This window comes from Oryctolagus cuniculus, chromosome 10 (genome assembly GCF_051225735.1).
Source record: "Oryctolagus cuniculus isolate XC-2025 breed Fujian yellow rabbit chromosome 10, ASM5122573v1, whole genome shotgun sequence".
Classification (NCBI taxonomy): domain Eukaryota; kingdom Metazoa; phylum Chordata; class Mammalia; order Lagomorpha; family Leporidae; genus Oryctolagus; species Oryctolagus cuniculus.
In genome coordinates, this window is record NC_142876.1 from 109,817,280 (window position 1) to 109,845,258 (window position 27,979).

At 62.0% G+C, this 27,979-nt stretch overlaps 1 protein-coding gene, 2 long non-coding RNA genes and 1 pseudogene across 5 annotated transcripts in view; 2 read left to right on the forward strand and 2 right to left on the reverse strand.

The window, feature by feature from the left end:
• The window catches only part of LOC149124407 (uncharacterized), a 60,131-nt gene extending 50,372 nt beyond the window's left edge, over positions 1 to 9,759 (reverse strand). Inside the window, exons 1-2 of the long non-coding RNA XR_016214992.1 lie at positions 8,577 to 9,759; positions 6,234 to 6,952 (exon numbers count right to left, since the gene is read on the reverse strand). This is a non-coding gene — a long non-coding RNA (uncharacterized LOC149124407). The remainder of the gene's footprint in view (positions 1 to 6,233; positions 6,953 to 8,576) is intronic.
• On the forward strand, positions 6,621 to 8,567 carry LOC149124408 (uncharacterized). The gene is made up of 3 exons (XR_016214991.1): positions 6,621 to 6,757; positions 6,844 to 7,102; positions 7,508 to 8,567. It is a non-coding gene; the product is annotated as an uncharacterized LOC149124408 (long non-coding RNA).
• A 1,871-nt stretch (positions 9,760 to 11,630) lies between the features above and the next one.
• LOC100355938 (cyclin-A2 pseudogene) lies at positions 11,631 to 14,345 on the forward strand (annotated as a pseudogene).
• Positions 14,346 to 15,472: 1,127 nt separating this feature from the next.
• Positions 15,473 to 27,979, reverse strand: part of FBLN2 (fibulin 2) — a 65,876-nt gene continuing 53,369 nt past the window's right edge. For all 3 annotated transcript variants that reach the window (XM_008260298.5, XM_089306543.1, XM_089306544.1), the window contains 9 exons: positions 26,545 to 26,679; positions 24,791 to 24,928; positions 23,696 to 23,839; positions 23,430 to 23,558; positions 22,942 to 23,067; positions 21,428 to 21,544; positions 21,156 to 21,284; positions 17,115 to 17,238; positions 15,473 to 16,271 (listed from right to left, as the gene is read on the reverse strand). In XM_008260298.5, coding sequence (XP_008258520.2) covers positions 15,914 to 16,271; positions 17,115 to 17,238; positions 21,156 to 21,284; positions 21,428 to 21,544; positions 22,942 to 23,067; positions 23,430 to 23,558; positions 23,696 to 23,839; positions 24,791 to 24,928; positions 26,545 to 26,679 — 1,400 coding nt within the window. In that variant the 3' untranslated portion in view covers positions 15,473 to 15,913. The remainder of the gene's footprint in view (positions 16,272 to 17,114; positions 17,239 to 21,155; positions 21,285 to 21,427; positions 21,545 to 22,941; positions 23,068 to 23,429; positions 23,559 to 23,695; positions 23,840 to 24,790; positions 24,929 to 26,544; positions 26,680 to 27,979) is intronic.

Genomic DNA, 27,979 nt, shown 5'->3' on the forward strand with positions numbered 1-27,979 from the left:
GGAGCCAGGTACTTATCCTGGTCTCCCACGGGGTGCAGGGCCCAAGCACTTGGGCCATCCTCCACTGCACTCCCTGGCCACAGCAGAGAGCTGGCCTGGAAGAGGGGCAACCGGGACAGAATCTGGCGCCCCGACCAGGACTAGAACCCGGTGTGCAGGCGCCACAAAGCGGAGGATTAGCCTAGTGAGCCGCGGCACCGGCCTGGGGGCTTTTCTTAAAAGACAACTGATGCCCACCCTCTGTCCCACTGCTTAAAACCCAGATGTGATGGCTGGAACTCTGGCAGCTAGTCTGCACCACACAGTCCAGCTGTCCGCCTTGGTGTGGCAGAGCTGGGAGCAGGAAGGAGATCAGTCACCATGACAGACCTGCACCACCCACCTGAAGACGAGAGACAGAAGCCTTCTCTCTCTCTCCTTGGAGCCTGTGCACTTTTCCACCCCCACCCCCATTACACAGATGGTGCCCAAGAGGCCAGGGCCAGACCTCACCTGCGTGAGGAGGCTACATGAGTTGGGGTAGAGCCAGAGCAGAACTGAAGCCCCCGCCCTGTCTTGTTCTAATGGGTCACAAGGCCCCCTTCCCCCAAGACTACCCTGGCCAGCCCGTCTCAGTCCCACCTCTGATGGCCCTACTGGCAGCCCTGGATGGAAGCACCCGGGCCTCCCGCGTGAGCCTGGCAGGGCCCATCGGCCCCGACACCAGTCTCCCTTCAGAAGCTTTCCCTGGGACGCAGGCTTCCTGGGTTCTCAGGGGTCACCAGCCCAGCCCTGTCCCTGGCGACGGTCCCCAAGTGCAGCACTGCACACAACAGCAAGAACACTTCCTCCTCAATGATAGCCCCGCCCAACCCGGGTCCCCAGCTGCTGCACGGGGAGCTGGGATCAGCCTGCCGCCTCAGCCCAAGCACACCCAGGCAGAGAGACCAGGACTGCCTGAGGCCGCCCGTGCGCGCTGCAGCCCGGGAAGGAGCAGCCACTCTGAGCCACTCTGAGCTCGGAGCTTTATCTAAGAAGGGACCCTGCATGTGCAGCCAGCGCCCAGGGCCCCGCCTACAGCATCTGCTTTCGTTTCCATGACGACAATCCCAGGTCCGCCCAGCACTGAGCCCGTTTCACAGACAAGGAAACTGAGGTGCAGAGATAGGCATCCAGGGTTGCTCGGCTAACAGATGAAGATTCAGCCAGGCAAACGCCGTGCCATCCTGCTGGACCCCACCCTGAGCCCTGACCCCCGGGCCGTCCCCCGCGGCCCTCCACGCGCCTCAATGGGGTCGCATCCTGGAGGAGACAAGACTCCACCTGGCAGAAGGAATTAAGAAGAAGGTGAAAGAAAGTTGTCGCGGCCCCCCGTGCATGCCTCAAGTATTTAAATTCTTCTTCGTAATTATCTCAAATAGTAATTACTGCAGAAGCATGAAACCGCCTGCCTCCCCGTGTGTGTCACAAGTAGAAACGCCGGCATGAGCCCTGCAATGCGCTCCCGTGGCTGTTTTCACTATAAATACCACCTTTACCGCAAGAGAGACGGCAGGTACTTGAGGGTTTTTGGGCCAATGCTTCCAGGAAGGCTCCAGGGGTCTCCCCAGGAGCTGGGGGCAGAGGGCATGGCCCGGGGAGCCGAGGCTGCCTTTGAATCCCGCTCCCTCCCTCTCTGCCTCTAGTTCCCGCCTACCCACACCCCCAGAGGGATGCCAAAGGCCAGGGGCACCCCCTCGGATGCCGCTGGAAGCCAAGCCCAGCTCCGAGGGGGAAGCACCAGCCCGCCAAAGACCGGAAGGGATCAGGCTTCCAGGAACGCAGCTGGCACAGGGGTGCAGGGGGCAGAAAAGCCACCTGTCCCAGAAAGGCCGGCCCCAGGACGCAGGCCGTGCACGTGCTGCTCCCGGCCTGCCATCGGCCGCTGGGCCTCAGGCCCCCAGCTGGGACCTGCACAGAGTCCTGGCGGTCACATGCCGGGCCAGCTCCTCCCACCCCCAAGTCAGAAGCAGATTGCTGCCGTCAGCAGTGAGCACCAAGCCCTCACTAAGGGACACTGTCCCAGCAACACCCCCACTCTCCAGATAGGGAAACTGAGGCTCAAAGACCCTAAGCGAGCTGCCCAAAGCCACACAGCCCACCCCAGGCCCACAGCAAGGGATGCTCCTGAGCACCTGCCATGGGGCCTGCATATATGTGAATATCAAGGTTCAAACACCCCTCCAGGGAGGGAGGGAGGGGTTCCCGTGCCCAGGCCACGTCCTCTGCTGCCCCCACGCGGCCCACGGAGCCTCCTGCGCCAGCCCACAGTGCCTGCTGCCCAGGCGCTCGCCCTGGCTCTGGTCCAGCGAGGTCTCGCAGCGGCGGAAGCCCGGGTGGAGAAGTCAGGATGCCGGCCAGGATCGCCCAGCTGCACGGGAATCGGGGCACAGGCCGCCCCAAACTCCCGGAGACGGTGATCCCCCTCCCTCCGGCCACATCCAGGAGCACGGCTCTCCAGGCACCACTGCCCCAAAGTCACCATTTCCCAGGAGCCACCTCCCTGGCGGCTGGGAGACCCCCAGAGCAGCGGTGCCCCCTGGCGGCTTCAGCCTTGCACGCGGGCCAGGCCCCAAGCAGCCAGCACGCAGGGGCGCGCCCTGGAAGAGCCAGAGGAACCCGAGGCCAGGCCAGAAGCAGTTTCCAGGCGAGCGGAAGGCGGTGGGGCGGCAGCGGCGCCCCAATGGGCTGGGCCACATCACCTACTCCCGCAGGCCCGGCCTTCGTGGCCAGGCTCCAGGGCAAGGCAGCAAGCTTAGCTCCCCGGGTGGCCTGCCTCACCTTACCCCAGGGGCCACGTGGGGACGAGGCTGGACACCAGCCTGGCTTCTGAGGACCTGGGAAGTGGGGGGACAGCATTCACAGCGGCTGGGAGGGGCTGCAGAGAAGCCTAGGGCCAGGTCCCCTGGGTCCAGATGCCCTTGACTGCACCCTGCCCGGTAAACCCTTTCATCTCCTGCCTCACCAACTGCAGGACCCCAGGGGGTGGGCCCCCAACCACGCAGGGACCCAGCAGGGGTGCAGGAGGTCCTGCAGCTCAAAGCAGGTGGGTGCTGCCCTCATCTCAACAGCGACCAGCCTGCCAGCACCAAGCAGTCTCAGCATCACTGGCGCCACTTGCGCAGGGCGGGGACAGCCCAGGCATTAGGGGACAGGCCACGGGGCACGTGGCTTCCCCATCACAGCACTCATCACCGACAAGATCGGCTCCATTGGGATCCCAGATGACAACGGCACAACCAAACCACAGCCTCAGGTGAACAGGCTCCGGAGAGCCTGGGGAGTGGGGCGGGTGGTCTGGAAGAACCCTCTGAGTGGCGACATCTGAGAGAAGACCCGAATGCAGCAAGGGAGGGAGGGATGTCACTCTGGGCAGAGGGGGCGGCACGTCCAAAGGCCCTGGGGCACTGCCATAAATGCAGTTAAGGAAAAAAGGAAGGAGACATGGTCAGGGAGGCAGGCAGGGACTGGGGCTCACATGTGTCCTGGGCATGATGGGCCACCCCAGGGGGCAATGAGATGAGCTGTTGCAAGGCCAGCGGTGGTCACAGGGAGGCTGAGAGTCCAGGGGCCACTGCAGGCCAACAGCAGCAATGCCAGTGAAGTAGGCGGGCAGCAGGCACCAGCTAGCAGCAGCAGAACCGGGGAAGGGGTTGCTCTGGTCCTGTAGACTATGCAGGCCTCCCCAGGAGGGTGAGGGTGGACGTGGGCGGTGAGAGGGAGGGGTCAGGCTGCTCCAGGTTCCTAACAGAGTAGGGGGGATGCCAGTGCCATCAGCCCCGCAACCCGACCCCACCCAGCTAGGGCTCGTCCCCTCACCCCTGCTCCTAGACTCAGTTTGCTGCCAGCCAAGCCCCTAACCCCCCACTGCCCTTCCCTTGCCCACCCAAGCCCAGCTCACTCCTCAGGTGCCCTGCTGGGGAGGCTGCTTCTCCATCCCTGTGCCAGGGGGACCTGCGTGCCCGTGTGCGAGGGAGCTTCCAGCACAGACTATGCACACCGGGGAGGAGCTTGGCACAGCACCTACCGCCTCCCCATGGGTGATGGCGGATGCCCTGGGGGAGCTCCTGTCCCCCAGAAGTGACGGGTGACTACGTTCCCTTTGGATCAGCCTGCAGCGATGCTGGGGTCTCTGAACACCATCACCCTCTCCTGCCTGTCCCCCACGCTGTGGCCAGCTCCTGGTGTCAGGCCTGCCAGGGCCCCCTACAGGGCTGGCTCAGCCAGGCCAAAGGGCGTTGGCGGCCTGGCGACCAGGTCTCGGGGTGGGAGCATGGAGGCATAGATCCTGACGCAGCTGACAGTGCCCGGGGCCGGCACAGAGGCCCCACTGTCCCCTTCCTGTCCCCACCCTTCCTGGCATTCCACAGGGTCAGCACGGCTGGGGCAGAGAGGACACGCACATAAACCTTGGCCAGCCCGGCAGGACCAGCCTTGAGCTTCCGACCTGATAAATGGACAGAGAGGAGGATGCGGCCTGGCCCCGCCCGGAACTTCAGGGCCAGGAGGCGGGGAGCCAGAGGGCTGAGCCCCAGGCAGGGGGCAGGGGTTGCTCAGAGGCCTCTATGTGCCCTGGTGCCTGCTCTGTGCAGCGCTTGCACCCTGCACCCTACTCATCTGCACACCTTCCGGGAAAGGCAGCCCTGCAGGGGCAGGAGGGACCTGGAGCAGGCTGGCAGAGCTAGTGGCTGCGAGAGAGGAGCAACGGGCCAGGCAGCCCGAGAGAAAGGTCGGAGAGTAGGCAGAGAGCCTTGGTGGGAGAGGACAGTGGCCAGCGTGACGGAGTTCCAGAAACGGATCCAGGCAGGAGGCTGGAGGGGAGAGAGGCCAGAATGCTAGCCTGGGCAATGCACATCCGACGCTCAGGCAATGCAGTCGGGGTGGGGTTTCTCTAGGGGAGAGGCCAAACCTGAGGGTCTCCTCTGCTAGCTCAGCCCCAGACCCCTCCTCTCACCTCCTGACACAGCACATGAAGTTGTGAGGCTCAGAAAGGCCAGGTGCCCTGTCGCACCCAAGGCCCAGCCCCTGCAGGGCCCCGGGCAAGCCATTCACTCTCTCTGGGCCTTAGTTCCTGCATCTGTGAAGTAGGGATGATTGTGGGACAGTGGGAAGGAGGGTTTGGGAGGCAAGAAGGCTACACGGGGTATGCACCTGTCTCCCATACCTGTCCCCAAGCTGGCCAAGGCCTCCTCTGAGGGCCAGAAGGAGCAGGCTGAATGTCGAGGCCCCCCACACACACACACCAGCAGCCCACCAGCCTCCCCCACACTCACATCCACTTGCCCACAACGCTGTCCTGCAGGCCTCGAGTGGGGGCAGCCTGGTCCTCGTGTGCTTGGGCAGAACCATGGGCCCAGCCTAACTCTCACAAGTGTCCTGTTCTCACCCCCATGACCAGATCGCCATGATGACTGACCCGCAGGATCAGGCACACTCCTGCTGCACCGCCGTGTGCACGTTTTCGTGTGTGAGTGCATCGTGCATAGGCTGGTGCCCGACTGTGTGTGTGCCCATGTGGGTGGCAGAGATGCCTGTGGCAGTCCGGGCACATCTAGGTTCTTAAACTCCAGTGAGACTGAAATTACAGTTATCAAAGCCTCAGTGAGCCGGGCATGTGGCATTACGTGGGCCTCTCGGAGCAAGAAGTGACACGGCCGAGCGGCGGGTGTGACACCCATGGGAATCTCCAGGCATTGAGGAATCACAGCGAGCTCCAGGGGCCAAAGCTGCCCTGGGTCACCGCCGCGTCCAGCACTACAGGCCGGGAAGAGAGGCCACTCCAAGCCGCCACAGCCCCGACCCAGACCCAGCCTGCTCTCCAGCTCCTGCAAGCCCCACCCCCGGCACCTGACCCAGCTGCAGCCCGAGTCCCGCCCCGGCCAGGGCCGCGTACCCGCGGTCTGCGCCTGCGCGGCCCGGGGAAGTCCCACGCGCCACCACCAGGCGTCGCTGCGCACACTCGTGGCCGGGGGCCGTCGGCCCCAGCCCAGATCCTGAAACCCTAGTGCGCGGCTCTGCACTGGCCTAGGACGCACGCCCGCCCTGTCGCCCCGGTGGCCAGTCACGCAGTAACCCCAGCTCCAGAAAGCCCCTGCTGCCGGCCGTTTCTGCCCAGTTCACTCACGACTGTGTGAACGCAGTCCCAGGTGCAGAGCAAAATTAAGCAACGTCTGGAAAATTCCACAGCCCTGTGCCCCTCCACCCCACACGCGCACCTGCCAGAGGGGGACACCTGTGACGACCACGGCACCTCGCTGGCGTCGGCGGCCAAGGCCACAGCGCACCCCGGGGTCAGTGCTGCACTACGTCGGGGTCTGGGTCCAGGGCCACAGTGGGCGGCGCCGCCCCCGCCCCGGCTCCCTAATTGGGCCTTTTCCGGTGGGCCGCGAAGGCGAGGCGCACTGTGCGCACCTTTCCCTCGCCCGGAAGCACTCCAGGCCCCTCCCCCACCCCCCATCTTCTCAGCAGCGAGCACACCTGGGCCACAAGTCCTCTGCGCACTCACCTGCTGGAGGGCGGCTTGGCTGCTTCCGCGCTATGAGCATCGTGGACGAAGCGGCCCCGAGTTCCTGGGTGCACGCGAGCTTTCCACGCATTTGCATGAATGAGAGCGCTGGGCTCGGTAGCGAGACCCGGCCACACGGCCTCCCACAGGAGTTCCGCGGGCGGCCGCCGTGGCAGGTGTGGGTGGGCTAGCACCCCGCTTCGCAGCCCTCTGTGCACCTCTGGGTCTGCTCAGGTCATCGCCGCACTGTTACTCGTTTCCCTGTTCAAAGTTCCACCTGAGCGGTGTCTGTAGATGGGCCTTTCTCGTTCTCCGTGCAGGAGCGCTCGTAGTCCCGCGTGGAGTCTGAACGCTCGCGTGACCCGAGCCGCGCCGCCTGCCCACGCTGAGCTCGCGTCCACCTCTGCAAAGCAGGCCTGGAAGCCCTCCCTGGGTGGACGAAGCGAAATCTCAGCCACATGGGGGGCCCTCCGCAGCGAGCCTCGAACGCGGTGGGGCCCGCATGTCTGTTGGTGGTGAGCGGTGAGCACACCTGGCCATCACCAAGGGTCCCGCCCACCGGCGGCCCGCCCACCGCAGGTAAGCAAATCTGCCAGGGAGATTCCTGGGTCCCCGGATGGGTGGTCAAGGGAGGATTGGCCACTGCCAAAATCAGTTGTCCCCCAGGTCCAAGTGCCCCTCCCCACTCACACAGGGCCTCTGCTGCCTCCATGCCCCTTCCCCCATCACAGGGCCATGCGCAGGGTCTCTGCTCCGCCCTGTGAGACCCTGACACAGCCCCCTGCCCTCAGATTCCTCCCCCTCCCCGTGCCCACCTCTCCGTGACCACCCCCTTCTCCATCAGTCCCAGGCAGAGCTGCAGGCGGGTACTGCGGCCACCAGGGGGCGGCATTGCCCCACAGGTGCGCCAGAGCACCCCCGGCATGGCCATCCCCGTGCTTGCATGACCCCGGGGCTTGTATGGCACCCTCCTGTCTCCCACAGTCACAGGACCTGGCCAAGGCGGCCCAGGCCATCTCCCAGCTCGACACCGCCTCCAGCCGGGGTGCCCACCCCACGACCGGGATGCAGCATTGCCCCACAGCTGTGCCAGAGCACCCCAACACGTCCGTTCCCGGGGCTTGTATGGCACCCTCCTGTCTCCCACATCACAGGACCTGGCCAAGGCGGCCCAGGCCATCTCCCAGCTCGACACCGCCTCCAGCCGGGATGCCCACCCCACGACCGGGATGCAGCATTGCCCCACAGCTGTGCCAGAGCACCCCGACACGTCCGTTCCCGGTGTTTGTATGGCACCCTCCTGTCTCCCACGTCACAGGACCTGGCCAAGGCGGCCCAGGCCATCTCCCAGCTCGACACCGCCTCCAGCCGGGAAGCCCACCCTCACGACCGGGCAGCTCTGCCTGCAGGAGTAGAGTTTTTGCAAAGGTCTGAGCCTGTCCTATGGACGCCACAGCCTGAGGGGCCCCGGGAGCTTCCCCACTGCAGCGTTTCAGACAGCCTCACCGAGGGAACCCGAGACAGAGAGAGTGCCTTTGGGGGGGGGGGGTTTCTAGGAAAACTCAGTGTGTCAACGTTTATGTGACATTTCCCGATGCTCACACACCGGCTCAAAACGTTCCAGATACCGTGCCGGGCAAGCCGCGGGGCCACTGCACGGGGAGGCGGGGCAGCTCAGGCTCGACACCCGCACGCCCAGCGAGCACCAGTCTGAGTCCCTGCTGCTCCACTTCTCACGCAGCTCCCTGCCTATGCACCTGGGAGGGAGACGACCGCTCGAGTGCCTGGGCCCAGCTCCCCACGCAGGACCCCGGGCGGGGTTCCCAACCTGGGCCTTGTGGCCATCGGGGAGTGAACCAGCAGATGGAAGACCTCTCTCTCTCTCTCTCTTTCAAATAAATATAGCTTAAAAAAAAAAAGACTAGGCAGAGCCAGAACCGAACTTAGCAGTGAGGGAATAAACACGCAGGTGGGAGGCGGGCCGCCCCACACGGCCGGCGTCGGTCGGCCAAATGGCTGCCATAACTGTGAGGGAGAGGACGGAAAACGTTACCTCGGAGCAACTCCGGTCCAGGGCAGAGTGCACCCAGTCACACCTGCCGGCACGGCCTACGGTGGAGAGAAAGCACGCGCCTTCCCGGCCACCACCTGAGTTTCTAAGGAAAGGGGTACCTACAAGCCCCAATGGGATACACAGCCAGAGTGCGGTCTGAGCATGCGCAGCCATGCGCCAGGTGCATCCTGGGAAGGTGGGCGTGGCAACCCAGCAGTTAAAGAGACAGCACCCCCTCTTTGCCAAGTACAAGAGAGCCAGCTGGCCTACATTTGTAGCCAACTAGTTACCCTCCATGGGTCAGGCACCACCCCCTGCACATGGGCCCACAGCTAGCAAGCACTGTGCACACACTGTGAAGTGAGGTCACGCAGGGCGATCACTGCCTCTCGGGCGACAGCCTGAGAAGTGTGGTCAGAATAGGGTGCAGACGCCCCGTGCCCAGCAGTCCCCTCCTGCGTGTCTGGACAGAGCCTCCCGCAAGTCCGTTCCCTGCAGCAGAGTCTGTGGGAGCCTGGGGGCAGCCTGGGGGTCACGGCAAAGACCAAGAGTGGGGGTGGGGTGCTGGGCAGGACGCCGCAGCTGTAACAGCAGCAGCCTAAACACACACACATGCACATTGCACACACACGCGCGCGCACACACGCACGTGCACACACATGCACGCACACACCACACACACGCACACACCGCACATAAGCACGCACGTGCACACACACCACACACACACATACACACATGCACACACTGCACATATGCACGCACGTGCACACACACCACACACACGCACACCACGCATACACGCACCACAGAGCAGCGCGGGCACGACACAGCCACGAACACAACCGCAAATACGCGCACTGCAGCCCGGAGAGAGGCCTGACCAGGCAGAGCTCAGCCGCCGCCAAGGGCCCCGTGTGGTGCGTTCTGGTGCAGCCGTTCAGACGCCTGTAACCCACACTGCAGTGTGCATGGGTTCAGGTCCCGGCCCCGCCTCCAACCCAGCCTCGTGCCTCGGAAGCAGTGGTAATGGCTGAAACACCTGGGTCCCCGCCACCCTGTGGGAGACCTGGATTGAGTTCCGGAATCCTGGCTTCAGCCTGGCCCAGCCCCATTTGTGGGCATCTGGGGAGTGAAACAGGATGGAAGATTGTGTGTCTGTCTGCGTCATGGTCTCTCCCTTCTGTCTCTTTCTGCCCTTCAAATAAATAAAAGTAAATACACACATACCAACCACAATCCCCAGCTTCCTGAAGCCCCTCTGTGTGCAGAGACAAATACAGAAGCTAGGATGGCACCTGGGGGAGCCCCCAGGGACAGGGTGTGGAGGAGGGCAGGCCCAATGCCCCCCAGTCCAACCCAACAGAGTGCCCCTGGACAGCCCTCTGTGTGCCCCAAGGCACCAACCCTGAGGCCCTGAGCACACGGTCTGGGAGGGGGAAAGGAGGGGAGAGGAGGGGAGGGGAGGGAGGGGAGGGGCGGGGTGTCTGAGTCCCACTGGCTGGGGGCAGCCCCAGGCAGGTCAGCACCATGCCGCAGTGGGATTCTGGAGGTAAACGTCACCAACGGGGTTTAGAAAGGACGCCTCGGGCTCCTAGGGGCTGCTCCCTGGGGTGCCGGGAAATGCAAAGGAACTAGAAAAACAGAAAATCTTCAGAGTCTTTAAAAAATTTACAGAAAATGCATATTGTGAAAAAATTGTGTGGAATTCCTTTTAGTTTGGCACCAAAATAAACCCCTTTTTAAAAATATGTATTTACTTATTTGAAAGTCAGAGTTAGAGAGAGAGAAAGGAGAAGAGAGAGAGAGGTCTTCCATCCACTGGTTCTCTCCCCAAATGGCCTCAAACTACAGGGACTGTGTCAGGCCAAAGCCAGGAGCCAGGAGCTTCTTGGGCTGTTTTCTACTGCTCTCCCAGGCACATGAGCAGAGAGCTAGATTGGAAATGGAGCAGCTGGGACTTGAACCAGAGCCCATATGGGATGCTGGCACTGCAGGTGGTGGCTTAACCTGCTACACCACAGTGCCAGCATTAAAACGAACACTTTTTAATTCCAGTGCCCAAAATTTCCCACAGCGCTCCCCTGAAGCGGTCTCGTCGCCTTTCCTCTGATGGAATTTTGGCACACCGATGCCTGCCCCTGCTCAGCTTAGATTCTGGGAGCCCCTCTTGCACGGCTGGGCACACCGCCGGCTCCTGCCCACACGGCTACTCCCCGGGAGCCCCACCTTCCTCTCAAAAGCCTGTTGGTACCACCAAGGGGTGAACCCCAGCATCTAGGCCCAGAAAGCATCTTTGGACTTCCGCTGAGAGCACTTTGGTGACCGCAGGCTGCAGAACAGTGCAGAGATGTGAAAGACAGAGCGTTGCGGGCGACATGGAAGCAACACTCCAGCGGAGGTGGCCGTGCAGGAACACGCTTCCCGGGAACACACCGTGGTGCTCAGAGCACTCACCAGCAGGGTAACCGTGCCCCAGGCCCACCTGCTACCCACCCGAGGAGCAGCCAGAGCCCAGCGCCCTGTGCCATGAACGCTCCGCACTGGCCACACGGTGGGGCAGACGGACGATGGACTCCAGGTTTATTACAGGGATGGACACAGCCTGTGGAAGTCACCCTGGGAGGGTGAGAGCTGCGTAAAGTCAGCTGGGAGTGCTTATCAGAAGACTGGGACCTGCAGTGGGGACCTTGGCGTGCTCGCTTGGGATGCCCACCTGGGGCCATGAAACGCATGGCCCCAGAGGGGCTCAGCAAGGCAAAAGCGCAGCTGCGCCTCGTCCTCCTCCTGCACCCTGGGGAGCACGAAGGTCGACCAGAGCTGTTGCGGCTGCTAGCGAGAGATGATCTGCGCATGACTGGAGCTGGACTCGCCCTCCTCCCCGACCGGGGAAGGCCCTGCCCTTGGTTGGCGACAGGCACTGGACATGGATCCCAGGATGCCAAAGCAAGCCCTGGCAGGGGCACACCCTGGCTCTGGACCGGGCTTGGTGGAGCAGGCGGTATGTACAAATGCTCACGACACTGTGCAAAATACAGCGGCATCCCTGGGGGCATGGGGGTGCGTCCCATGGGCTCCAACCTCCAGGAGGGGCTGCACACCAAGGTCAGGCTCCGACAGACGCTTGACTGGAAGGCCCCTGGCTGCTGGCACTCTGCCTGGAAAGTCACCCATCCAGGCCACGTTCACACCATGGGCTCCCGCATCCCCAGGACCTGGAAGCTCTGCCTTTGGCCCCTCCAGGGCTCTGCCCAGTGCATCATTGTCCTTGATTTTGATTTATGTCCTATCACTGCTGTCACCCCAATGAAGCTGTTAAGGACGGTGCCTTCCTGTCACCGGGCGGACAGGAGCCCCCAAATTTATAGCCAGGTGGTTGGACAGGAGGGCAGGTTTGGGGAAGTCATGTACCTTGCAGGTGTGGAATCAGACCCACGGGGCCTTGGGAAGTCCAAGGTCAGGGGAGAACGGTCGTTGGCCAAGAACATGGGGTGTGCCAGGCACCCACTGGCGGTCTGTGTGCAGCCCTGGACAGGAAGGACGCGAATGAAGGCCGGGAAGAAGTCACCTGCCCAGTGACACAGGAACTGAGGGAGGCCCCGGACTTTGCAGGAGCAGGGACGGGAGCTGCGTGTCCCCTCCCGCAGCGTCCACCCTGAAGGAAGGTCCCTCGCTGTCCCACGGGGGCTGGCAGCAGCCTGCACAACCGTCACCAGCCCCAGTTTTCCTGAAAAGCAGAGAAGCAGGACTGGGGAGCATTGGGCTCCTGCCACACCTTCTGGCTCCTGCCACACGTCCTGGCTCCTGCCACACCTCCTGGCTCCTGCCACACATTCTTGGGGACAAAACAGTGTGACGCACGGGGAGTGGATAAACGCCCCAGACAGTGGCCGCCCACCGCAGCTGAGGACAGACTTGTGCGTGCTTTTAGAAAGCTCTGATGGTGTTTGCCTCCACCTCTCACAACCTCCTGGATCCTATGGGGTCCGGAGACACGGGAGCGAGTGGGAGGGGCTGGCAGACTGGCCCGGGCTGCGGTGGGGGGGCTATGGCTGGAGCATTCCTCCGCTGTTTGCTGGTCGACTGGGCACAGCCCAGCACACTGCTTGGCTCGGCAGACTGATCCCGCCGCCCACCCCCTGGAGCAATGATGTTGGGCAACAGTGTGCTGAAGTGCACGGCCCACGCAGGGCTCGGTGCTGCTAACATTGCAGTCGATGGCACTCCTAGAGGACCAGGAGATCATCAACCCGGAGAAGGCGGTGCACGCCAGCAGCGGTGGCCCAAGCCGCTCTGGCGGAACTGAAGGCTGGGAACTCCCGGGGTCCAGTTCCACAACAGAGGCCCAAGACGCGACGGGTTGCACCTCTTAAGGATCTTCCTGTAGGGCCCGGCGCCGTGGCTCACTTGGTTAATCCTCCACCTGCAGTGCCGGCATCCCATATGGGCACCGGGTTCTAGTCCCAGTTGCCCCTCTTCCAGGCCACCTCTCTGCTGTGGCCCGGGAAGGCAGTGGAGGATGGCCCAGGTGCTTGGGCCCTGCACCCGCAAGGGAGACCAGGAAGAAGCACCTGGCTCCTGGCTTCAGATCAGCGCAGCGCCGGCCATAGCTGCCATTTGGGGAGTGAACCAATGGAAGGAAGACCTTTCTCTCTCTCTCTCTCTCTCTCTCACTGTCTATAACTCTGTCAAAAAAAAAAAAAAATCTTCCTACAAATGATGAGCAGGTCTCTTTTCCTCCCTGCACAGCAAACAGTAAACAGCAAACAGCCTGCACTCACCATTCATGTGGGTGAAGCAGAAGAGCCTCCCAAGAGGCCCACTGAATCTAAAAAGATGAGCCTGAAGATGTCCTGGCTTTCAATTCAGCTATCACTCTATCTGGACACAGAAAACCACCGGTACCTCTAGATTATCAAATGGATGGTAGCTTCGAGTCACCACGTCCTATGGACATGTCAACTGTATTAGAAGATGAAAAGCCAGGGAGTGTTAATGAAGTCCCAGACTACCACGAGGATATTCACACGTATCTTAGGGAAATGGAGGTTACATGTGAACCTCAAGTGGGTCACACGAAGCCTGACATCACTAACAGTATGAGGGCTGTCCTCGTGGACTGGTTACTTGAAGAAGGAGAGGAATATGAACGACAGCATGAGCCTCTGCACTTGGCAGTGAACTAGACTGATAGGTTCCTTTCTTCAGTGTCTGTGTTCACAGAGAGGAAAGCTTCAGCTTGTGGGCACTGCTGCCATGCGCTGGCCTCAAACCTGAAGGATGAACCCGCCAGAAGTAGCAGTTTGGATACACTCCAGATGATCCCTATACAAAGAAACAAGTTCTGAGAACGGCGCCTCTACTTGTGAAAGTCTTTGCTGTCCACCTAGCTGCACCAATGGTAAATCAGTTTCTTACCCAATGCTTTCTGCATCAGCAGCCTGCAAACTGCAAAGTCGAAAGTTTAGCAACGTTTTTGGGAGAATTAAGTCTGACGGATGCTGGCCCATACCTAAAGTATCTGCCGTCAGCTATAGCCGGAGCTGCATTTCAGTTAGCACTGCACAGTCATGGGACAAAGCTGGCCTGAGTCACCAGTACGAAAGACTGGATGCACTCTGCAGGCTCTCAAGCCTTGTCTCATGGACCTTCACCAGACCTACCTCAACGCACCACAGCACGCACAACAATCAGTAAAAGCACAAAAATCCAAAGCAGCATGGTGCTTCCCTCCTCAACCCAGCAGAGACACGAAATGTCCAACAGTGAAAGACTGTGCTTGTTTTCTAAGGTGTAAATCACTCAGTATATTGTGTGCTGCTTTTATCTTGGGTGTTGAATGTTACAATCATTTCTGAATACAGAAGTTACAGACAAGAACAAATTATGGTATCTCTTACTCTTTCAGTGGTTTTAATTTGTATATCTTTTGCAAATGTAGCTATCATAGATATTTGGCTAATTTTAAGTGGTTTTGTTAAAAGTATTAATGATACCAGCTGTCAGGATATTAAGAATTAATACATTTATTTGGAAATTTTAAAAATAAAAAAATAAAAATTAAAAGCTCTGATGAGAGCTGGCACCGGGGTGCAGCAGGTTCAGCCCGTTTGCTGTGCAGGCATCACATGCCGGAATGTGCTTAGAGTCCCGGCTGCTCCACTTCTGACCCAGCTCCCTGCTACCACGCCTGGGAAAGCAGCGGAGGACGGCCCAAGTGCTTGGGCCCCTGCACCCACAAGGGAGGCCCACATGAAGCTCCTGGCTTGGGCCTGGCTCAGGCCAAGCTGTTGTGGCCCTCTGAAGAATGAACAATAGAATCTCTCTCTTTGTTGCTTTGCTTTTCAAATAAATAATAGATATTTCTAAGGTTGTGAGCTCTGAAGAAGCAAACTGCTCCACGCACTGGCGTGGAGGCTGGGCACCCGGACGGCAGAGATGATGGGGCCCCGGCCACAGGCCCCAACAGGCCACCGACCTCCATGGTGTTAGCTGGACTGGTGAGCCCACGAGTGGGTACACACACATGTGAACACACACAGACACGTGAACACACGTATGTGTACACTCACACACTGCTGCTGCTGGTGGCCCAGCCGTGGACCCTGTCCTTCTGTCCTGTGTCATCTCCCACACTGAGCCCCCGACCCACAGTCACCGAGCACTGAAGGAACGTGGCGGCTCAAGGAGGCCACGGCAGATGGGTGCGTGTGCATGTGGCCTGCTGACCCCCCACAGCGGACCTCAGCCTCACCCCGCCTCTCAGGGCCTCAGTCTCCCTGGCACCTGTGCCCCAGCTTAGAAGAGCCAGGGACCAATGACAGCCCCCAGCCTACCCGAGACACGCAGACGCGACTGCCAAACTCAGACACGCCACAAAATGGAAGGGACCAGGCTGTGTTTTATGTTTTTAATTTCATAGCCCTTTCTGGACGACTTGAAACTTTTTTTTTATACAACATACATGGACTACTTTTAATTAAAAAAATGTAAAAAATGATTTAAAAAAAAAAGTGAGGAACTGATCACAGTGGAACAGGAAACGGAACGTCGGCTTCAGGGACGGGTCATCAGGAGAGTCCAAAAGCCCCAAGCAACGTGGGCGCCATGGCTCCAGTCCTGGTTCCTCCCCTGCAGGCACCCACAGCCACCTCGAGGTGCCCCGGAAGCTCCCACCCGGTGCCCATGGAAGAACAGACCCCCACCCCCTGCCGCCAGCCTCCCTCCCCCAGGGTCCAGGAGAGTCAAGTCAGGGAAATTAAGTTAATTTACAGAGTGAGAGTGAGAAAGCCGGCCCCACGCACACGAGGTGCACCTGCCGGGCGGGCGGAGCGGGCTCAGAGGGCAAAGGCGGTGAAGAAGATGTGCATCTTGGCCAGGAAGGTGGTGACGGAGCCCTGCCGCCACAGCTTCATCTCCACGTCCAGAGCGAAGTCCCGGGGCTCCAGCACGGCGCGCTGCAGGGACACCACGCCCGTGTAGGCGTTCAGCCTGCTCGTGCCGAAGAAGCCCTCCTCATTGCCCTTGACGATGGTCAGGGAGATGGTGTCCCCCGTGAAGGCCGGCGCCGGGCCGATGCGGAAGATGTGGGCGGGCACCAGCAGCCCCGTCTGGAAGTTGAGCCGGTAGTGCGTGATGCGCGCCGGCGAGTTCTGGCACTCCATGAAGTCGTGGCACGTGGTGCGCTCACATTTCCTGCCGGGCAGCGGGGGCACACGGTCAGCGGGGCCGGGGCTCGCTCCCACCCATGCAGGGCGTGGCGGCAGGCGGCTGACCCAGAGGAGCCGAGCAGCCCCAGTGGGGAGCTCCCATCCATCTCCAGGTCTCTGTTTGCTCATCTGTGCAATGGGGCTGGTAACAGCCTCATGGCTTCGTGGGGGGCGGGGCACGGGGTGAGTTTATGAACCAGGCTGTGGTTCGCAGAGCCTGGCTGGGCTCCTACTCACCCACACGCCCCTCCCTGCCACCACCTCCCTCACTATCTCTCCCCCACTCAGTCCTTCCTCCCTCTCTCTGTGCAGCCACACCTTGCCCATTCCCCTCCTGGGGCACCCGCTCCTGCCAGCTGTGGTGCTGGGCTGTCCCCTCCCAGGTTGAGCTAAAGGACTGTCACTCACTCCTGCTGACCACAAGCAGCCCCAAGGAGAGGCCCCGTGAGGACAAGAGCAGGTGGATCCTGTAGGCCCGGTTGAGCCCCTGGGTGACACAGCCCAAGCCGCCTGCAGAGACCCTGGGCCAGGAACACCCAGCTAAGCTGCCCCCGGGCTCCTGAGACCCTGGACAGGGTGTGAGATTCACAGCTCACTGGACCAGGGTGGCAAATGCTGGGGCAACTGGCCACCCAGCGGGCGACTCAGATCCCATCTCTGCCCGCAGTGGAGGACAGGGCAGGGAGGGGGAGCCTGCCTGTCTTCCTGCTTCATTCTCCACACTGAGCTTTCAGTACGGTGCTTTGACAGCCTTCAGTCCATGCACCCCCAGATCCAGCAGTCGGGGGCGTGAGGGCGGGCAGGGGCCACGGCTGGGGCGGGCACTCACGTTTCGGAGACGCGGACATAGTTGGGAGGGCACTGGAAGCGCAGGCACCGGAAGCTGCCCTGGATGTTGTGGCAGGTCTCGGTCTCGGAGCAGTTGTGCGTGCCCAGCGCACACTCGTCCAGGTCTGGGGGGTGGGGAGGGGAGAGGGCAGTGGGAGCCTGCGCTGGAGGCCTGGGCCTGCCCGCGAGAACACAGCCCCCGGGCCACCCCCGCTGCACAGGCCCCCCTGCCTGCTCTGCCCAGCAGCAGGAGCCTTGCTTTAACGCCTCCCGGCCTCTGAGAGCTTCTCCCAAGTCCCTCCCTGAGCCCCTCCCCTTCCACATGGGCTGCCCCCACAGCCTGACCCCAGCCCACGCCAGGCCCACTGTCACCACAGGAACACTTGCCCCGAACCTTTCCGCGGCCAGCTTTCTCTCCTCTTGCAGGTCCTGCCTGGGTCACCTCCTCCAGGATGGCCTCTCTGACCACCACAGTGGTCCCTCTCCCTCTTTACCCTCCATCCCAGCCCCTCTTAGCATCCTCCGCTGCTTTTGTGCCGCTGTTCCATTCCCATGTCCTGCTCCTCACCATGGGCTCCAGGAGGACAGGGGTTTGCTGGTCTCTCTCCCTTAGGGTGCCCGGCACCCAGCAGGGCACCTGCCCAGAGCGGGTGTCAATGTGCTGTATCATGCATGGCAATGCAAGAGCCAGCGCTCGCAAACCTCTTCCCGCCCAGGTGCGCAGCGCACAGGCCCCCTGAGAGCTACAAGGACGTGTTCACGCTTCCGGTACACTCCATCACGGAAACGTGGGTGCAACCTCCCGCAGGCCGCACACACAAGCACAGAAACACATGCAGGACCTGCTCAGGGCCAGGAGACACACACACACACACACACACACACACATACACACACGTGTGGAGAGACACATGGACAGACACCCCTGACAAAAGCTCAGAGAAGCAGGCCTGTGGGTCCAGGTGTGTGTGTGTGTGTGTGTGTGTGTGTGTGTGTGAGAGAGAGAGAGAGAGAGAGAGAGAGAGACAGTGTGTCAGACAGACAGACAGACCCACGGGACCTGTAAGACAAATGGGAAATGAGTGGGTCCAGGGACCCTTTGTAGAGGGAGCAGCTCTCTGCTCAGAGAAGGCAGCCTCCGGAGGCCTCGGGGGCTGTGCAGGGGGTCTTTGGGGGACACCCCTGGAGGGCTTCAGTTTTTGCTTTCCCATCCTCGACAGCGAGGGGCTTCTCCTCACTGCATCCTGCGCCCTGGGACGTGAGCACCCCTGACCGCCCGCGATGAGAGAACAGAGACTCACAGAAGGGCCCAGCTTCGCTCAAGGTCACACACCGCTCAGCAGGGAAGCCAGGTCTGCTCGAAGCCAGAATTTGGGACCTGGGATTGTTCCGTGGCCTCCTGAGACACCACACCCCGTATCAGAGTGCCTGGTCTGATCCTGGATCCCACACTGGCAGCCCAGCTCCCTGCTGACGCACACTGTGGGAGGCAGAGTTGATGGCCCGAGCACTTGGGTTCCTGCCACTCCAGTGGGAGACCTCCATGCAGTTCTAGTTCCTGACTCCAGCCTGGCCCTACCTTGCTGTTAGGGACATCCGGGAGTGAACCAGTAGATGAAGATTCCGCCCCCCCTTCCATCTTTGCCATTCAAATAAAATGAACAAATACTTTTTTTTTTTTTTAAGAAATTAGGGACCCAGGGTCCAGCACTGTGATGCCAGCACTGGTTCAAGTCCTGGCTGCTCCACTTCTGATCCAGCTCTCTGCTAATGTGCCTGGGAAAGCAGCGGAAGACGGCCCAAGTGCTTGGGCCCCTGCACCTGCGTAGGAGACCTGGAAGAAGCTGCTGGGTCCTAGCTTTGGATTGGCCCAGCTCTGGCTGTTGCTGCCATTTGGGGAGTGAACCAACAGATGAAAGACCTCTCTCTGTCTCTAACTCTGCCTTTCTAATAAATAAACAAATCTTTAAAAAAAATTTCAGGATTGGCCACCAAGCTGGCCCCTCACAACAATGAAACAGTAATAATAGTAATAATAGCAGTCACATAACCAACCTGCACGCCGAGTTTGCCAGCTGACACCCCTACACTGCTCAGGTATCTGCACTCACAAGACCCCTAGAAGCTGGCACTAATGGCCCCCAAAATCCACAGATGTGCCCGTGGCCCCACAGCCACACAGGACAGGGCGAGGGCTTGGTACCACACCCCCACCCAGGGCCTGCTTCAGCCTCGGGCATGTGGCCACAGGCTCTTGCACAGGGACCAGGTCACAGCCATTCACTCTCCAGGCCTCACTTTCCTCATCTATAAAATGGGGCAGGATGGCACCTTCCCTGGGTGGGGGGGGTGGGGCTGGGACAGAGGCAGACTGGGGAAAACATGACCCGCACCAGAACAGGGTGGGGCCAGGCTGGGCTCTGCTGACCACTCGTAATGTGATCCATGCCCCGGGCCGCCCATGCTGCTGGCCTCAAAGTGCGGGGCAGGGCGGCGGGGAACGGAGGTTGCCCAGCAGTGGGTGGGGGAGGCCACGAGGCCCCCCCACTGCTGCAGCCTGGCCTCACTGAGCTCCCAGGAAATTGTACGAGGGCCAGGGGCCCGCCGGGCCCTGGTGGCCCAGCAGCCTCTCCTGTGGAGCCCAGGCCAGTGAGGGGGCAGGACCCGAGTGGTCACCAGAACCACAGCAGTGACAGGCGTGAGCCGCCGCTCGACTGTGCAGAGGTGGAGGATGAAACGACCAACAGAGGCAGGGTGGGCATTGGCTGCGGTGGCCAAGCCCAGGTGGGCGTGGGCACTTGCTGTGGTGAGCGGGCATGGGCACTGGCTGCGGTGGCTAAGCCCAGGTGGGCGTGGGCACTTGCTGTGGTGAGCGGGCATGGGCACTGGCTGCGGTGGCCAAGCCCAGGTGGGCGTGGGCACTTGCTGTGGTGAGCGGGCATGGGCACTGGCTGCGGTGGCCAAGCCCAGGTGGGCGTGGGCACTTGCTGTGGTGAGCGGGCATGGGCACTGGCTGCGGTGGCTAAGCCCAGGTGGGCGTGGGCACTTGCTGTGGTGAGCGGGCATGGGCACTGGCTGCAGTGGCCAAGCCCAGGTGGGGCACCCGTGTGCCCCATCGCAGCTCTGCTCTCGATCCAGCTTTGCGCTGGGAGGCAGGGATGGCTCAGGCAGTTGGGCTCCTGCCACCCAGGCGGGACCCAGATGGAGCTCCCAGTTCCTGACTTTGACCTGGCCCAGCCCTGGCTGTTTGTGGGCCTTTGGGGAGTGAACCCTCATATTGGCACTCTCTCTCGTCTCTCAAAGTGAATAAAACACACAGAGAGGAACACTATGTAAGGCAGTCCCCAGAAGAGAGCTGAGGGTTCCTGAAGAGCCCAGAGGACGCTCCTGACAAATGAGGACATTGCCGACAGCACACACCCTGTTTTAACCAGGCCCAGAATGTGGCAGTCAATGACACGGATCTTGGAAGGGACGCTGGTCCCAGCCGGGGTAGGGTCCCCCCTACTGCAAACTGGACAGGTGACTGGCCCACCCCGGCTTGCATGTCCCAGCAGTGAGCCCTCCACCCCAGCCCGGGCTGCCCTTATCCATCCTGCACGGCTATGATGGACAGCACGTCCTTCTGCACTGCCTTGGGTTCAGCCCCCCGTGACTCCCATCCCTGCTCCTGGGTCCCACCCTGCCCTCTGGTCCACACCCCGACTTCCTGCCCCCAGGTCCCTGGAGAGCACTGCAGAGAGGAGGCACAGCCACTGGGACCCCCATGACTGCTCCGCCTGTGTCCCCACGGGGCAGATCTCCCATCACCTTAGGAGTCTCCCTGCCACCCCACCCCCCGCATCCCTACTGCATTCCTGGAGCAGGGTCAGAGCTGAGCGAGTCTAAGTGGGAGCAGACCAAGGAAAGACCATCACCTTCCTCACCCCAGACACGGGCCTCAGTCAATTCAGCCACTGGTGCACCAGCTGTCAGAGCGTGCCACGTACGGGCAGTGGGAGGCCCTTCCGAGGTGCCGGCGGGGTGGGGCCCCTGCACTCACCCTTGCAGGACCTCCCATTGGCGGTCATGGTATAGCCGCGCTCCGGGCACGCGCACTGGTAGCTTCCCGGCACGTTGAGGCAGCGGAAGGTGCAGAGGATGCCGGCGCCCTGGGCACACTCATCAATGTCTATGAGAGACAGGGTGGGTCCCTGTGAGCCCCGGCCGCCCGCAGGGCCCAGCCGCGGGGGCATCTCGGCCAGCTTTGGGGCCCTCTTGACAAAGGAGGATGCTTCTCCGGAGGGGGCCCTGGGCAGGGCACCGGTGCCTCACCTATGCAGGTGTGCCCGTCCTCGGCCAGCTGGTAGCCCTGGCGACAGTAGCACTGGTAGGAGCCGTAGATGTTGGCACACTCCTGGCTGCAGCGCTGGGCCTCGCACTCGTTCACGTCTGCAGGGACAGTGGCGGGGGGTCATGGCAGGGTCTCCGGCTCCCCGGAGCCCTGTCCTGAGAGACCACTCATTCCAGCCACCCTTGGGGGCCCAGAAACAGGCAGGGGCAGGGCTCGCCTCTCATCCCCTAGGCCAGGCCCGGGGACATGGCTGTGAACATGACGGAGCTCCTCGGGGGCAGGGAGAGGGGGCTGACATGCGCGTGGAGAAGCAGGGACCGAGACACAGGACATCAAAAGGGCGCACATGCTCCAAAGGAAAAGCACGCAGAGAATAGCATGGGGGGGTGCGAGTGCCAGCTGCAGTTCTGAAGAGAATTACCAGGGAACAAACTGCTAAGCGGGATGGGGCCAGGTGAACAGCTGGGGGGAAGGGTGTGCAAAGTGGAAGGCACAGCACATGCTAAGGCCCTGAGGTCAGAGTGTGTTTGGTGCACTCAAAGACCAGCAAGGAGGTCCCTGGTGTGATCCAAGGCAGACGGAGTGAAGCGAGGGTGAGAAGAGGTGAGCTCACATCTCGTGGGGGGACCCTGTCTGACCCCCAGGGCCTCGCACCCCACAGGGCATGCATCCACGTGGGATGCTGCACTGAACACATACATGTGTGCATGGCTGTGCTCCGGGATATTGTGCGGCTCCAGAGCCCCTGACATGCAGCCAGCTAAAGGCCGGGAGGTGAGAGTGACCTCTGACTACATGAGGCCCAAGGGCGGAGCCGCAGCCACATAGCCAGAGCAGGTGGCACTGATGACGTCACAGCCGGGCCTGGACTGGCCCTGACCCAGGGGGCCTCAGGTGACCAGGAAGAGCCCCCGGCCTCCCCAAGGGGCTGAACAGAGCCCACCTCATCAGCAGGCAGTGAGAAAGGGCCTCCTGGCTGGGGAGGGAGGCAGGGCCACAGTGCCTGATAAATGGGGCCAAAGACCCCCAGGTCCCCTGGTTCGGCCCTCGCCCCTCACTGGGCAGTCCTGTGGCCTCCCTCCACATTGGTCCCTGCCAGCCTGGCCTGGCCACACAACCAAAACGAGTGGGGACAGCATGATGGCCCCTCCAACAGCCCTGGGAGGACCTACGCCCCACACAGCTGGGCACAGACCTCCCACACAGCCTGCACGTCGGCCTCACTGAACAGAACCTGTGCTCATTCAGAATTCAGACACACCAGAAGCGGGTGGAAGCCAGCAGATTTTGCACCAAAGATTTGTGGCTTCAGGAAAGCCAAGATGGGACCACCCTGCGTGTGTGGTGGCAGCTGCCCATGGGTTCCATGTGGTCCCCATCCCTGTGGATGCGTCCTATGCTGGCTGCCCGCGGCGGGGGCCAGGCTGCGGGCACTCAAGGCCAGGGTCGGGGCCAGCGGTACCCTCACTGGGGCCAGTGTCGGGGCCAGTGGTACCTTCGCAATGCTTGCCGTCGGCCGCCAGCAGGAAGCCGGAGGCGCAGGAGCAGCGGTAGGAGCCGGCCGTGTTCTCGCACGTGTGCTGGCACAGGCGGCCAGGGGAGGCCCAGCACTCGTTCACGTCTGCGGGCGCGTGGGTGGCAGGCACGGGGTGGGTGGCGCACAGGGGAGCCAGCCCCCGCCCCCCAACCCAGGGGACCACCCAGGGCAGAAGAGAGGGCTGGGTAGGAGGGGGGCCCACAAGGGAAGATGGGCGGGAGTGGTAGAGACAGCAAGACTGGGAGGGAGACGAGAGGCAGGCCTGGAGGACAGGGGGACAGAAAGGCAAGAAAAGGGGGGGACAGAGACGGAGATGGAGAGAGGCAGGAGGGAGGGCAAGAGCCTGGGCGGGGAGGGGAAGGGGTGTGGGGCAGGCGGGCATCGCCCATGCAGTGTGGATGCTGGAACCAGGCCTCGCTGTGGGTCCAGGCCCCAGCCCCACCCACCGATGCAGGCCCGGCCAAAGGCGTCGCGCTGGAAGCCGGCTTTGCAGTCACAGCGGTAGGAGCCTGGGAGGTTGTGGCACAGCTGGCCCTCGCCACAGCGGTGCACGCCCGTCTCACACTCGTTCACATCTGTGTGGTGGGGGGGGGGGAGCAGGGCACCCTGAGGCCTGGGGAACTCACTCCACAGGGCCCTCCCAGCCTCAGGCACGGGCATGTAGGCCGACCACGGTTGGGGGGAAGATGGGCCAGGAGACAGCCAGCCTTACCCACACACTTGGTCCCATCCTCGCTGGCGTGGTAGCCACGGCCGCACACCAGCGGGTTCCTCTGGCACGTGTAGGAGCCCACGGTGTTGATGCAGCTGAAGCCGGGCCGGCAGGGCTCCGGGAGTGAGGTGCACTCGTTGATGTCTGCAGAGGCGGGTGTGAGTGACAGCCCCTCCCTGTGCCCAGGCCAGACTGGCAGGTGGCCAGTGCTGGCCTCAGGCAAGCCCCGGGAAGGGTGTCAGGGCCAGACCTGTCCCCTCCTGTACCCACCCCCCCCGGAAGCTGGCATTGTATCCCAGCATCCCTCATCCTATCCACCCCTACTGCGTGGCCTCACACAGACCGGCTCTTCCGCCTCTCCCTCTGCATGGTCCACCCCCAAGGACCTCATGCGTCCGTGTCCCAACCCCTGCCGGGGCTGCCAGGGCCCTGCCTTGAGGTGGGTTGGGATTGGAGCCTCTGAAGAGGGGGTTTCTTCCTGCTTTTCAGCTGTGCCCCTGGAGGGGACCCTCGGAGACAACCACCAGGCCCACCTCAGTCAATGTGCAGGCCTCTGCCCGGAGGCACAGCATGGATCATTCTAGAAGGCCTCAGTAGCAGCCTCTCAAAAAGGAAACTGGCATGAATTTTCCACGCCTTGGCAAACTGTTTTGGGAAATGCGTGCCCCAGTTGTCTCTGGATACGCATATGTGGTTTTCAACATTTTCCGCTCCAAAATAAACTTATCATTGAATTGCATTTCCCATGATCTTTCTGAAGGGCCCTTGTGGGTCCCAGCTCCAGCTGTCACCAACACACAGCTCTTGCTGTTGGCTGGATTGCATGTGTTTTAGTGCACATCCATCCAGCCCCACCCAGCCCCACCACACACGCATGTGCAAACTGAGGCCACGGGACACAGCTCAGGGCGAAGACAGAGGCTACCATCTTGCAAGGGCCTTCTGGGGCCGGGCACACGACCCCGCCCACTCGCAGGCAGGGACACTGAGGCTGGGAGAAGGAAAGGGCAGCTCGGTGGGGCCCGGGAAGCTGCCAGGACGTCTCGGGGAGCCCGTGGGTGGGGCACCCCGCCCCCCCCCCCAGCCCCTGCTCACCCACACAGTTGCCCTCGGGGTCCTGTAGGAAGCCCTGCATGCAGCGCTGCCGGGCCTGGCAGTAGAAGGAGCCCTTGGTGTTCTGGCACGAGAAGCCCGCCTGGCAGGTGTGTGTGCCCCTTGCACACTCGTCCACGTCTACCACACAGAGGCCAGGCGTCAGGGCCAGCTGAGCCCTCACACCCGGCCACCTGCCCACACACCCTCAGCCTCAGGGCGCCATGAGGCCCGTTTGCATCCCCCAGAAGCCAGAGAGGCCTGTCCCTCCCCATCCCCCCCCCACCACCATGTAGCACACGAGGTCTTCAAGAAGTTCCTGGAAACTGCATGTTGTGAAATAAGAAAACACGCATGGATGTCGAAGCACACGCCGGCTTCCAGGAAACTGTGAAGTGCTAACAGCGCTAGGAACCGGGCACTGAGATCAGCCCCATCTCCCAAAGAGGGATGAGGTTCCACAGCGAGGGAGTCTTGGGTGGGACCAGGACCCTGGGAGATGGTTCTCAGCCTGTGCCCTTAGCCACTGCCCCACACCTGCTGGGGGTGACAGGAGTGGGGACAAACGCTGCATCCTAAGCCCGGTGGCTGCACTTAGTGGGAGGTAGCAGCAGGGGCACGGGTCGGGGGTCCACACTTTGTGGGAGGAGGCACCAGGGGCACGGGTCGGGGGTCCACACCTTGTGGGAGGTGGCACCAGGGGCACGGGTCGGGGGTCCACACTTTGTGGGAGGTGGCACCAGAGGCACAGGTCGGGAACCCACACCTTGTGGGAGGTGGCACCAGGGGCACAGGTCGGGGGTCCACACCTTGTGGGAGGTGGCACCAGGGGCACGGGTCGGGGGTCCACACTTTGTGGGAGGTGGCACCAGAGGCACAGGTCGGGAACCCACACCTTGTGGGAGGTGGCACCAGGGGCACGGGTCGGGGATCCACACCTTGTGGGAGGTGGCACCAGGGGCACAGGTCGGGGGTCCACACTCTGTAGGAGGTGTGGCGATGGCACAAAGGCTCCAGACCCTGAGGCTGTTTGCTGAACACACCCTAGGGCGGCAGCACTGGCTGCTCCTTCCCGGGAACACTCCAGCCCCGGCTACAGCATCAGCGCCACTAGGGCCTCCTTGGATTCTGCCTGAGGCAGCACCTGCCCACAGCCTCTGCCATCTCCCCGGGAGCTCGTGTGCACCCTGTCCCCGCCACCGTCACCCAGTCAGCATCTCCACCTGGGCCCCTGTACTCCTGTACCTCCCCTGGACTCCTGAACCTCACCTGCACCCCTGTGTCTCCACCTGTATCTCTGAACCTCACCTGGAACCTTGAACCTCACCTGCACCCCGGCACCCAGAATATAAGGGCTGCATAAGGGAATTATTTGTGGTTGTTAAAAAGAAGACTAGACAAAAATTCTCCCTGTCTTAGAAAGCCAGAACTTCCCAGTACATGGGACAGAACTGATCCTTCCACAGGTCTCCAGCACAAAATACAGCCGGGGGGGGGGGGGCGTGGGGGGAGTATCGGGCACCTCACAGCGGCAAGCAGCAGCAACGCCAGCATCGTACCCTGTTTCTGCCACCCCCAGCCCCACCCCAGCCTCAGCCCGCTCCCTCTACCACAAACATCATGAGTGGGGTCTCCCCAGAGGCAGCACACATAGGGGCTGGAGCTGGCAAGAAGGCAGGTGAGGGGAAGGCCAGGGGCGGGGCCAGGCCAGGGGCAGGGGTGGGGGTAGGGGTAGGGCTTCCGGCTGCCCCTCTCACCCACACACTCGCCGTCCTCCAGCACGTAGCCTGGCTCACAGGTGAGCGCCTTGTAGCAGCGGAAGGAGCCCACCGTGTTCACGCAGTGCTCGCCCCGGCTGCACGTGTGCAGCTCTGTCACGCACTCGTTGATGTCTGCAGGGAGAACAAGGCTGTCAGAGGCTGCCGGGTGCTCCAGGATGGTGGTGGAGGGCGGCCAGCAGGAAGGAGGGAGAGCCGGGCCCTGCCCTCCAAGAACTCACCATCCAGGGACTGCAAGCAAGTCAGGTCCCCTTACCCATGCATCCCCTGTTCAACAAAGGCTGAGCACGCTGTGCACCGGTGCCCAGAACAGGAGCGGCTGGCCCTGCAGAGCCACACTCAGGAGCGGAGACACGAGACAGACACCGTGATGGGGGCGGGGCGGGGCTGTGTTGCGAGGAGGAAGGCTAAGAGTGGCTCTGACACAGAAAGAGCCACCAGAGGGACAGCCAGGAGGCGGGTGCGGCTACAGGCGGGGAGATGGAAGAAGGTGGGCCAGAGGGCTCCGGCGCCCCAGCTGGGGTGAGACGGAGGCTGTCAGAAGGGTCCAGGCGGGCCTTTCGTGGAAGCAGACAGAGGCAGTGGGATTCTGGAAAGATAGGGAAGGCAGAACCCAAGGGAGCCACCAGTGGATGAGATGAAGGGAGAAAGCAGGAGCTGAGAGGTGACGCGGTCCTCGGCTGAGCACAGGACATATCAGGCAGAGTCTGAGCCTAGAAGCAGCCAAGACGCATGTCCAAGCTCACGGGCAGAGTCCAGCGGGGAACCACGTGGCTGAGGTCAGAGAGAAGAGGCCAGGGACCGACTCTTGGGACGCTCCAAGGATAAGCATCTGGGGAGGGGCCAGGCCAGCAAAGGAGACCGAAAGCACCAGGGAGACCGAAGTGAACCACAGAGGCCACCCGCAGGGCCGGGCGGGACCAAGGGTGCCACAGGAAGGTCCCGCTTCCTGCCTCCGGCTCGCTGCACCTGGCAGGGGAGCAGCCCCATCTGCTCATCCATCCAGTCCCTGGACACATGCTAGCACCTGTCCCCCGCAGCCAGCCAGGTGTGTCGGCCCCAGCCCTCAAAGCCTGGCCAGTCCAGCAGTAGACAGGATGGGCAGCGGAGACCCTGGGTGAGGAATACACGGTCCCAGGGCACGGCCCGCTCTCGTCCTGAACCCCAGTTGCTTCTCAGCGGTGGAGACGGCTCCTGGGACAGCTAGGGAACCCTGTGGAGCAGTCAGGGGCACGGCTGAGGCCTGTGGTCCTACCCAGGAGGACCTAACAGAGCACAGGCCCAGCAGGTGGAGTCCAATGGAGATGGGAGGGGGCAGGAAATGGAGAGTTCCAGGCCAGCGGCTGCCAAGGCAGACTTGGCAGGGCAAGATTAGGTGTCTGGCTTATCGGCTGGGTGGGCAGAGGGAGACGCG